We start from the raw sequence: 12342 nt of genomic DNA, 5'->3' as shown, positions 1-12342 counted from the left end.
GACAGTGAGCCGAAGTTTTGGCACCATATTTATCGGGTGAACCCCAGAAAGCATATTTCGACTTGGCGCTGCAAGATGCTCAGGAGTATCCCAAGCTAAAGACAGAGATCTCAGCACGCCTGGGAGTAAATATGGCGGTGAGAGCCCAACAAGTTCATCACTGGGCTTATGCTAGCGATAAAGCCGATCACTCACAGATGTTTGACCTACTGCATCCTGTTCAGAAGTGGCTACAACCGGAGTCCTCCACTCCAGCCCAGATGGTTGAGCGGGTGGTGATTGACAGATTCATGCATTCCCTTCCCAAGCCAGTACAGAGCTGGGTTGCCCAGGGTAATCCCCAGAGCGCAGATGACTTCATCGGCCTGGTAGAGAGGTACCAGGTAGTTAAGAGATCCTTCGGGAAACCAGATGCAGTCATTTCTCCGTACTGGGATACCCAAAAGGGGGCGGGTTCAGCATGGAAGGGGTCTAGAGCCACAACTGGGGGACATCCTACTCCCACTGAAGGTGCCGTTAGGACTGTTGGTAAAGATATATTCTGTTGGCCGTGTCACAACCCTGGACACGTAGCCGCCTGGTGTCAAATATCCCCTGAGCCCATGGACTGCAGCCTAGGCAGGCGGGTCTCCTATTATGTCTATCTGACCTGATACACCCCGTCATATTGGGCTGTGATTTTTCATTATTTTGGGACTTGTGGGGGAAGGGAACTGGACTAAGTAGCGTGGAGAAAAGCCAGGTCCTTGGAGAAGAACCCCCAATGAAGTCTCAGGTGGTGGAGTTCCCACTGTGCGTCCTTGTCGGTGACGAGGTTGAGACGGTGACCGAGGAGGCCGACCTCCCTGAGTTAGATATGTCTGGAGAGAACTTTGGGACTGCTCAAGTTCGAGACCTGACCTTAAAGGGGGCGTTCGACCAGGTTACTGTATGTAATGGGGTTAGCCAAGAGCCGGGGGCTGACACCAGATTCCCCCACTTTGCAGTTCAGGGGGAGTTCCTATATCTGGTGGCCAAACTAAGGGGCGGTGAGATAGTGGAACAGCTGTTAGTGCTGGGGCCATACAGACAGAGGGTACTAGATATGGCCCATTCACATGTTCTGGGGGGACACCTAGGGGTCGAGAAAACTCAGGAGAGGATACTGAGAAGGTTTTATTGGCCAGGGTGTTTCCGAGAAGTTCAAAACTATTGTAGGTCCTGCCCCACCTGCCAAATAACCGCTCCCTCTTCCCACTTCCGTAGCCCTTTAGTCCCACTACCTGTGATAGAGGTTCCCTTTGAGAGGATTGCCATGGACCTCGTGGGCCCCTTAGTTAAATCAGCTTGGGGCCACCAATATATCCTGGTTGTCATTGACTATGCGACCCGGTACCCCAAAGCGTTCCCCTAAGGAACTCGTCCAGTAAAAGTATAGCCCGAGAGCTGGTCCATATTTTTGCTCGAACAGGTCTGCCAAAAGAGATTCTGACAGACCAAGGAACCCCCTTCATGAGCAAGGTGATGAAGGAGCTTCAGATAACTCAGATTCGGACCTCGGTTTATCATCCACAGACGGACGGCCTAGTGGAACGCTTCAACAAGACCTTAAAGACGATGCTCAGGAAGGTCGTTAAAAAGGATGGGCGAGACTGGGACTACCTGCTCCCATTTCTCCTTTTCTCGGTCAGAGAAGTTCCTCAAGCCTCCGCTAGCTTGTCTCCGTTTGAGCTCCTATATGGGAGGCATCCAAGAGATCTAGACATCGCCAAGAAAACTTGGGAGGCTGAAGTCATGCCACACCGGAGTATCATCGAACATGACGCCCAGTTACAGGAGAGAATGTCAAAGGTTATGCTCATCATGAAGGAACATCTCCTCCAGGCCCAGGAAGCCCAGGCGAGTGTATATAACCGGTCGGCGAGACTAAGATAGTTCCTGCCCGGGGACCGTGTTTTGGTGCTAAACCCTACCGTCGAGAGCAAGTTTCTCGCCAAATAGCAAGGTCCGTACGAGGTGGTGGAGAAAGTCAGCGAGGTGAATTATAAAGTCCACTAGCCTGGCCGAAGAAAGCCGTATCAAATATATCATGTGAATTTGCTCAAGCCTTGGCGGGACCGGGAACCTGTGGAAACTCCTTGCCTGGGAGCTGCACCAGAAGGCAAGGTGGAGGAGGTCACTATTGCAGAGACTCTATCACTGGCCCAGAAGCAACAGTGTCGAGAATTTCTAAAGCGGAATCGGGAGTTGTTCTTAGAGTTGCCAGGGCATACTCATGTGGTAGAGAATGATGTGCTAACAGAGCCACACGTACGAGTGAATCTGAAGCCATTCCGGAAGCACGCCGGGAGGTGATCTCGGCTGAGGTGAAGAGGATGTTAGACCTCGTAGTAATAGAGGTGTCAAAGAGTGTGTGGTCGAGCCCAATCGTCCTCGTGCTGAAACCCAATGGAGAATGGAGGTTTTGTAATGACTACCGCCGGCTGAATGAGGTATCCAAGTGTGACGCGTACTTGATGCCCCGCGTCGACGAACTCATCGATAGGCTTGGACCAGCGAGGTACATCATCACTCTTGACCTGACGAAAGGCTACTGGCAGATCCCCATGTCCCAGACGGCCAAGGAGAAGACGGCTTTCTCAACACCTGATGGATGTTTTCAATACAAGCGGATGCCATTTGGACTACAGGGGGCCCCAGCCACTTGCCAGAGGGCTATGGATAGGATCCTAGCCCCACATAAGAAGTATACTGCAGCCTACCTTGACGACATTGTGGTCTTTTGCCCAGACTGGGCTAGTCACCTACCTAAACTACACGCTGTTCTGGAGGCTCTAAGGAAGGCGTGATTTACCATAAATCCGAGAAAGTGTGCCATCTGAAAAGAGGAGGCCACGTACTTGGGCTATGTCGTTGGGAGAGGCGAAATAAAGCGGCAAATCAATAAAGTGGAGGCAATTCAAACCTGTCCGCAACCGCTCTTCAAGAAGCATGGGAGAGCGTTCCTGGGAATGGTGGGATATTATCTAGTGGTTTATCCCAAATTTCGCCATGATGGCCGTGCCACTAACGGATCTTCTAAAAGGCACCAAATCAACCATGGTGAAATGGACGGAAGAAACGGAGTCCGCCTTTCAACAGTTGAAGCTAACACTGTGCAAGCAGCCGGTCCTGGTCGTGCCAGACTTTAAGAAAGAATTTGTGGTCCAGACGGACGCTTCAGAGGTTGGTCTAGGGGGCTGTACTATCTCAAGAGATAAATGGGGAAGAACATCCCATTCTCTATCTGAGCCGAAAGCTGTCCTCCTGCGAGAAGGTCTACGCCATAGTAGAGAAAGAGTGTTTAGCCATAAAATGGGCCGTGGATACACTGAAATATTACCTACTAGGCCGGAAGTTTAAATTCGTATCAGATCATGCCTCGTTGAGATGGTTAAGGGAGAAGAGGGGTAAAAATGCCAGGGTAACTAGATGGTTCCTAGGGCTCCCAGATTTTAACTTTCATGTGGAGCATAGGCCCGGAAAGTTACATGGGAATGCAGATGCCCTCTCTAGGTTTCCCTGCCTGGTGTCAGAAGGTGCCCAAACCCCTGGCTTTGGGCAGAGGGGGGGAATATGTGACAGTGTCACTGGTTTTATATGTGAGGGGAGGTATGTGTCACTCAGGATGCTCTTCTGTGTGAACTAAGACCTACTTTATTTCTGCCAGCATGTTATATACTGGTGGGTTTACTCTGTTAAAGGATGTGCGGTTCAATGTGTAAAAGCTCAGTCCCTTTTTCTTTTCTCTGGAGTGTGGTCTGGAGAGTGAAGTCTCCAGACAGTGTTGTGGAATCTGCAGAGCTTTTTACAAGGACTTTGCCTGTGCAGAAACCGCTCACCTATGGACTGAGCTATATTTTGTTTTGTTTTCCCTTTTAACCCAGAGGGGTCTTGTTTATTTTTCCTGTGGAACCCTGCATGAGTTTATGCCATATAATAAACCAGCAGGAAGGTAACCTGAGAACGTGTGTCCTGAGTCTGCCTCCGTGAGAGCCGAGCGAGTCGTCTTGCCACATCCTGAACTGTGTGATCTTCAAATACCTGTGCAGATCTTCTGTCCTAATAGTGTTTCTCGAAAAATGTATCAAGTGTGACAATGTTACTTATTGTTATTATTACTCAGGATGAAAACCTGCTCAATATTAAAGTGGAAGTTGTAGATGAAGATGAGGAGTATATTAGTGGTGATCACATTTGTACAAATGAGGAGAGTGCTACAGATAGGAGTGCGGGTGAGTATGAGACTCCACCACATAACAGTACAGTTTCTACATCTTCTGCTGTATCACAAAGCTGTCTACATCCTCCCCTGACTTCAATGTTCCTCCTACCATGTCAGTAGGGGACATAAGCATATTTCGTCTTTGTTTAAAGGGTATAAATGTAAAAGTGATGTGATTCCAACTTGGTGAAATTTAGATTGTAGGATTGGCCATTCACGACTCTTCCATTTCTTCTTTTCCAGTCTTTACTTCATTAGTTTAGTGGCATGTTTAGGGTCATTGACACATTGCAAAGTCCTTTTTTTATCAGTTGCAACTATCTGACACATTGGTGTTATCTCAATCATCATTCTGTACAATGAAAAATTTCTAGCAATTTTTATAATGGTGATATATATATATTCCGATCTGTAGCTCTGTCTTTAACTCATCTAGCCAGAGCACAGTGGTAGTGATTCAAGGTTTACTTATTTATAAGTCTTGCTTTTTAACAAGGCTTGCTAGTCTTGATGAATGTGATTCAGTAAAATACACTTAATTCATTCACATGTGTGTACCTTTTAACCCCTTAATGATCAAAAGTGAATAGACCTTAATGGTCGGCCAATTTTCTTTTTTTTTTTCCGTTTTGCTCTCTTACTTTTTTATTTATGTGGCTTGTATGAGGCTTTGTTTTATGAAGAAAAAATTGTAAGGTTTTTTAAAAAATTTTGAGGTAGACCTAAATTACTGTGTAATTTATATAATTTTTCTTTCCTTTTTTTATATATTGTTTTACTGTTCATGATTCAAATCAAATAACCTGTTGAATGAATTATCCAGGTTATTACAATGAGTGTAGTAGATTCCTAATATGTGTGGGTTCTTTTTTCGTGTGTATGCATGTATAGTTACACACATTTATATATTTTACATAATTTTTCATCCATAGGTTGCAAAACTATTCTGAAGGGAAAAAAAAAAAATTTTTTTGGTTCACTTCTTCCACTGTAACTGGGGTATCCATTGGAGCCCCAGTTACAGGGTAAACAGTTACTGGCATAGCTGATCAGGGTGTATTAGGACTCAGCAGCTCTGCTATACCGGCAAACACCCAGCAATCATGTGATTGTCACGTCCCAAAGAAGCATTGGCAATGCGCTCACCCCATAGTTCTCAATGAGTTCTGTTGATACCCCCGCCATAAATTTATTGCACTTGGTTTTCCATTTCAGCCTCTTTTTGCCACTACAAGAAATGTTCTCTCGTCAGTCTGGAGTACACGGATAGGTGTCTAGTTGCCTGGCAGTAGCTTCAGAGGGAACCTGTCAGCTGGATTTCACTTCCCAAACTACAGGTGCTTCTCATAAAATTAGAATATCATCAAAAAGTTAATTTATTTCAGTTCTTCAATACAAAAAGTGATATTCATATATTATATAGAGTCATTACAAACAGAGTGATCTATTTCAAGTGTTTATTTCTGTTAATGTTGATGATTATGGCTTACAGCTAGTGTTGATCGAGTATGTTCTGTCTGAGTATGCTCGGGCCGAGCTCCGAGTATTTATAGCTGCTCGGTGATATGGTTAAATCGCTCCCGTGTGCATGATTTGCGACTGTTTGACAGCTTTATTACATGTGAGGAATGTTTAAGAAATAGACATTCCTCACATGTAATAAAACTGTCAAACAGTTGCAAATCATGCACACGGGAGCGATTCAACCATATCACCGAGCAGCTATAAATACTCGGAGCATACTAGGCGAAAGGGTTAATAGAACATACTCGCTCAACACTACTTACAGCCAATGAAAACACAAAACTCATTGTCTCAGTAAATTAGAATATTTTATAACAACAGCTTGAAGAATTATTTTAAAATCCGAAATGTTGGCCTACTGAAATGTATGTTCAGTAAATGCCCTCAATACTTGGTCGGGGCTCCTTTTGCATCAATTACTACATCAATGCGGTGTGGCATGGAGGCGATCAGCCTGTGGCACTGCTGAGGTGTTATGGAAGCCCAGGTTGCTTTGATAGCAGCCTTCAGATCGTCTGCATTGTTGGGTCTGGGGTCTCTCACCTTCCTCTTGACAATATCCCATAGATTCTCTATGGGGTTAAGATCAGGCGAGTTTGCTGACAATCAAGCACAGTGATACTGTTGTTTGTAACCAGGTATTGGTACTTTTGGCAGTGTGTACAGGTGCCAAGTCCTGCTGGAGAATGACATTTCCATCTCCAAAAAGCTTGTCGGCAGAGAGAAGCATGAAGTGCTCTAAAATTTCCTGGTAGACGGCTGCGCTGACTTTGGTCTTGATAAAACACAGTGGACCTACACCAGCAGATGACATGGCTCCCCAAACCATCACTGATTATGGAAACCTCACACTAGACCTCCAGCAGCTTGGATTGTGGCCTCTCCACTCTTCCTCCAGACTCTGGGACCTTGATTTCCAAATGAAATGCAAAATTTACTTTCATCTGAAAACAACACCTTTGACCACTGAGTAACATTCCAGGTCTTTTTCTCTTTGGCCCAGGTAAGACGCTTCTGGTGTTGTCTATATGTCATGAGTGGTCTGACACAAGTAATGCGACACTTGTAGCCCATGTCCTGGATACGTCTGTGTGTGGTGGCTCTTGAAGCAATGACTCCAGCAGCAATCCATTCTTTGTCAATCTCCCCCAAATTTTTGAATGACCTTTTCTTAACAATCCTTTCAAGGCTGCTTCTATCCCGGTTGCTTGTGCACCTTTTTCTGCCACACTTTTTCTTTCCACTCAACTTTCCATTAATATGCTTGGATACAGCACTCTGAGAACAGCCAGCTTCTTTAGCAATGACCTTTTGTGACTTACCCTCCTTGTAGAGTGTGTCAATGACTTCCTTCTGGACATCTGTCAAGTCAGCAGTCTTCCCCATGATTGTGGACCCTACTGAAACAGCCTAAGGGACCTTTTTAAACGCGTAGGAAGCCTTTGCAGGTGTTTTTTGTTAATTATTCTAATTTACTGAGATAATGACTTTTGTGTTTTCATTGGCTGTAAGAAATAATCATCAACATTAACAGAAATAAACACTTGAAATAGATCACTCTGTTTGTAATGACTCTATATAATACAGTTATATGAAAAAGTTTGGGCACCCCTATTAATCTTAAGCTTATTGTTTTATAAAAATTGGCGTTTTTGCAACAGCTATTTCAGTTTGATATATGTAATAACTGTTGGACACAGTAATGTTTCTGCCTTGAAATGAGGTTTATTGTACTAACAGAAAATGTGCAATCTGCATTCAAACAAAATTTGACAGGTGCATAAGTATGGGCACCTCACCAGAAAAGTGACATTAATATTTAGTAAATCCTCCTTTTGCAAAAATAACAGCCTCTAGTCGCTTCCTGTAGCTTTTAATGATTTCCTGGATCCTGGATGAAGGTATTTTTTGACCATTCCTCTTTACAGAACAATTCCAGTTCAGTTCAGTTTGATGGTTGCCGAGCATGGACAGCCCTCTTCAAATGATCCCACAGATGTTCAATGATATTCAGGTCAGGGGACTGGGATGGCCATTCCAGAACATTGTAATTGTTCCTCTGCATGAATGCCTGAGTAGATTTGGAGCGGTGTTTTGGATCATTGTCTTGCTGAAAGATCCATCCCCTGCGTAACTTCAACTTTGTCACTGATTCTTGAACATTATTGTCAAGAATCTGCTGATACTGAGTGGAATCCATGCGTCCCTCAACTTTAACAAGATTCCCGGTGCCGGCATTGGCCACACAGCCCCAAAGCATGATGGAACCTCCACCAAATTTTACTGTGGGTAGCAAGTGTTTTTCTTGGAATGCTGTGTTTTTTGCCACCATGCATAACGCCTTTTTGTATGACCAAACAACTCAATCTTGGTTTCATCAGTCCACAGGACCTTCTTCCAAAAAGAAATTGGCTTCTCCAAATGTGCTTTTGCATACCTCAGCCGACTCTGTTTGTGGCGTGCTTGCAGAAACGGCTTCTTTCGCATCACTCTCCTATACAGCTTCTCCTTGTGCAAAGTGCTTTGTGTAGTTGACCGATGCACAGTGACACCATCTGCAGCAAGTTGATGCTGCAGCTCTCTGGAGGTGGTCTGAGGATTGTCCTTGACTGATCTCAACATTCTTCTTCTCTGCCTTTCTGATGATTTTCTTGGCCTGCCACTTCTGGCCTTAACAAGAACTGTCCCTGTGTTCTTCCATTTCCTTACTATGTTCCTCACAGTGGAAACTGACAGGTTAAATCTCTGAGACAGCTTTTTGTATCCTTCCCCTGAACAACTATGTTGAATAATCTTTGTTTTCAGATCATTTGACAGTTGTTTTGAAGAGCCCATGATGCCACTCTTCAGAGGAGATTCAAACAGGAGAACAACTTGCAAGTGGCCACTTTAAGTAGCTTTTCTCATGATTACATACACCTGGCTCTGAAGTTCAAAGCTCAATGAGGTTACAAAACCAAAAAAAGTGCTTTAGTAAGTCAGTAAAAAGTAGGTAGGAGTATTTAAAACAAGAAAATGATAAGGGTGCCCATACTTATGCACCTGTCAAATTTTGTTTGAATGCAGATTGCACATTTTCTGTTAGTACAATAAACCTCATTTCAAGGCCGAAACATTACTGTGTCCAACAGTTATTACATATATCAAACTGAAATAGCTGTTGCAAAAACACCAATTTTTATAAAACATTAAGCTTAAGATTAATAGGGGTGCCCAAACTTTTTCATATAACTGTATGTGAGTATCACTTTTTGTATTGAAGAACTGAAATCAATTAACTTTTTGATGATATTCTAATTTTATGAGAAGCACCTGTAGTTATATGTGCATGTAGCGCTTTCAAAAACAAGTTATAATAATAATAATTTTTATTTACAGTGGTGGCCAAAAGTATTGGCACCCCTGCAATTCTGTCAGATAATACTCAGTTTCTTCCTGAAAATGATTGCAATCACAAATTCTTTGGTATTATTATCTTCATTTAATTTGTCTTCAATGAAAAAACACAAAAAGAATTGTCCTACAGCCAAATTGGATATAATTCCACACCAAACCTAAAAAAGGGGGTGGACAAAAGTATTAACACCCTTTGAAAAATCTTGTGATGCTTCTCTAATTCGTGTAATTAACATCACCTGTAACTTACCTGTGGCACCTAACAGGTGTTGGCAATAACTAAATCACACTTGCAGCCAGTTAACATGGATTAAAGTTGACTCAACCTCTGTCCTGTGTCCTTGTGTGTACCACATTGATCATGGAGAAAAGAAAGAAGACCAAAGAACTGTCTGAGAACTTGAGAAACCAAATTGTGCGGAAGCATGAGCAATCTCAAGGCTACAAGTCCTTCTCCAAAGACCTGAATGTTCCTGTGTCTTCCGTGCGCACTGTCATCCAGAAGTTTAAAGCCCATGGCACTGTGGCTAACCTCCCTAGATGTGGACGGAAAAGAAAAATTGACGAGAAATTTCAACGCAAGATTGTGCGGATGGTGGATAAAGAATCTCGACTAACATCCAAACAAGTTCAAGCTGCCCTGCAGTCCGAGGGTACAACAGTGTCAACCCGTACTATCCGTCGGCGTCTGAATGAAAAGGGACTGTATGGTAGGATACCCAGGAAGACCCCACTTCTTACCCCGAGACATAAAAAAGCCAGGCTGGAGTTTGCCAAAACTTACCTGAGAAAGCCTAAAACGTTTTGGAAGAATGTTCTCTGGTCAGATGAGACAAAAGTAGAGCTTTTTGGGAAAAAGCATCAACATAGAGTGTACAGGGAAAAAAAGAGGCATTCAAAGAAAAGAATACGGTCCCTACAGTCAAACATGGCGGAGGTTCCCTGATGTTTTGGGGTTGCTTTGCTGCCTCTGGCACTGGACTGCTTGACCATGTGCATGGCATTATGAAGTCTGAAGACTACCAACAAATTTTACAGCATAATGTAGGGCCCAGTGTGAGAAAGCTGGGTCTCCCTCAGAGGTCATGGGTCTTCCAGCTGGACAATGACCCAAAACACACTTCCAAAAGCACTATAAAATGGTTTGAGAGAAAGCACTGGAGACTTCTAAGGTGGCCAGCAATGAGTCCAGACCTGAATCCCATAGAACACCTGTGGAGAGATCTCAAAATGGCAGTTTGGAGAAGGCACCCTTCAAATATCAGGGACCTGGAGCAGTTTGCCAAAGAAGAATGGTCTACAATTCCAGCAGAGCATTGTAAGAAACTCATTGATGGTTACCGGAAGCGGTTGTTCACAGTTATTTTGGCTAATGGTTGTGCAACCAAGTATTAGGCTGAGGGTGCCAATACTTTTGTCCGGCCCTTTTTTGGAGTTTTGTGTGAAATGATCAATGATTTGATTTTTGCTTCATTCTCTTTTATGTTTTTTTCCTTGCAAGAAAATTAATGAAGAGAATAATACCAAAGAGTTTGTGATTGCAATCATTTTCAGGAAGAAACTGAGTATTATCTGACAGAATTTCAGGGGTGCCAATACTTTTGGCCACCACTGTATATAGCACCAACATATTCCGCTTCACTTTACAATTAAGCGGGGACATGTACAAACAATAAATTCAATACAAGGTGAGACAGTTTAAACAGTTACATTAGGAGTGAGGTCCCTGCTCGCAAGCTTACATTCTACAAGGAAATGGGGGGGGACAATAGGTGGAAAGTGCTTGTTATTTCAGGTCTGGCAATTATAATAAGTCGGGATTATCAAATAAAGCTGTATGATCCGGTCATCAGCCTGTATGTTCAAGTGCAATACTCAATTACCGAGTGCAGTTATCGTGTGCATGGAGAGTGTAGAAACTGATGAACAGTAGGGAGCAGATTCTGAATAATATTTAGGAGGGAACAGGGGAAAGTTAGTTTACTGGGTAGTTGAGGTGGTAGGCTTGTTTAAAGAGATGGTTTTTTAAAGCACGCTTGAAGACATCGGGGCTAGCATCAATCGGATCGTCTGGGGTAGAGCATTCCAGAGAACTGGCGCAGCACGAGAGAAGTCTTGGAGACGGAGGTGCGAGGTTCGGATTATGGGGGATGTTAGTCTTAGGTCATTTGTGGAACGGAGGGCACGTATAGGGCAATAGACAGATTAGAGAGGAGATATAAGGTGGTGCAGAACTGTGGAGAGCTTTGTGGGTGAGAGCAATGAGTTTATATTGGACCCTGTAGCGAATGGGTAACCAGTGTAATGACTGGCACAAAGTGGAGGCATCGGTGAAGCGGCTGGACAGAAATACGACCCTGGCTGCCGCATTCAGGACAGATTGGAGAGGGGAGATTTTGGTAAGAGGGAGACCGATCAGAAGAGAGTTGCAGTAGTCCAGACGAGAGTGAATAAGAGCGACAGTAAGAGTTTTAGCAGTTTCAAAAGTGAGAAAAGATCGGATTCTGGAGATGTTTATAAGATGCAGGTGACAAGAGCGAGTGAGTGATCGGATATAGGGAGTAAAGGAAGGGTTAGTGTCGAATATGACCCCAAGGCAGCGGGCGTGCTGCTTGAGAGTTATGGTTGAACCCTCCAAGGTAATTTCGATGTTAGGTACAGTTGGGTTAGTAGAGGAGGGAAACACAAGAAGTTCAGTTTTGGAGAGATTCAGTTTAAGATAGAGGGAGGACATGATGCTAGAGACAGCAGACAGACAATCCTTGGTATTTTGTATTAGGGTAGGGGTGATGTCAGGGGAAGAGTTGTATAATTGGGTGTCGTCAGCATAGAGATGATACTGGAACCCAAATCTGCTGATTGTTTGTCCAATAGGGGCAGTGTATAGAGAGAAGAGGAGGGGGCCTAGGCCTAGAAGTTCAGTAATTCCTTTATCTAGACAGTCATGTCTTCCATAATTAAGAAATCAGCGTTTGAATTGATATTTGTAATGAGGCTGAAGAGCTATTTGCAGATCTGACACCTTTGTCACACCAGCTCTATTCCCCACCCAACTCCGTCTATTGCTTGACTGACAGGCTATAAGCTGTGTGATTTTAGTCAAGGAAGCATCCAGTCAAGCAGAAGAAGATAGAGCTGGGCTGGTAATAGAGCTGGAGTGACAGAAGCTTCAGATCTAC

The 12342-nt window shown here is 43.9% G+C and overlaps 1 protein-coding gene across 5 annotated transcripts in view; it reads left to right on the top strand.

Moving 5' to 3' along the window:
* Nucleotides 1–12342, top strand: part of LOC141273829 (uncharacterized) — a 208341-nt gene that overhangs the window by 109335 nt on the left and 86664 nt on the right. For 4 of the 5 annotated variants that reach the window (XM_073686229.1, XM_073686226.1, XM_073686227.1 and 1 more), the window contains one exon: nt 4145–4253. The exons of the other annotated variant lie outside the window; for it this stretch is intronic. In XM_073686229.1, the coding sequence (XP_073542330.1) occupies nt 4145–4253 (109 nt within the window). The remainder of the gene's footprint in view (nt 1–4144; nt 4254–12342) is intronic. 5 annotated transcript variants of the gene reach the window in all.

The sequence above is a fragment of the Phyllobates terribilis genome, unplaced genomic scaffold (genome assembly GCF_046119375.1).
Source record: "Phyllobates terribilis strain yellow unplaced genomic scaffold, ASM4611937v1 Scaffold_5__5_contigs__length_657084704, whole genome shotgun sequence".
Taxonomy (NCBI): Eukaryota; Metazoa; Chordata; class Amphibia; order Anura; family Dendrobatidae; genus Phyllobates; species Phyllobates terribilis.
Note: the sequence above shows the minus strand (reverse complement) of the source record. Positions and strands in the feature narration are given on the sequence as shown.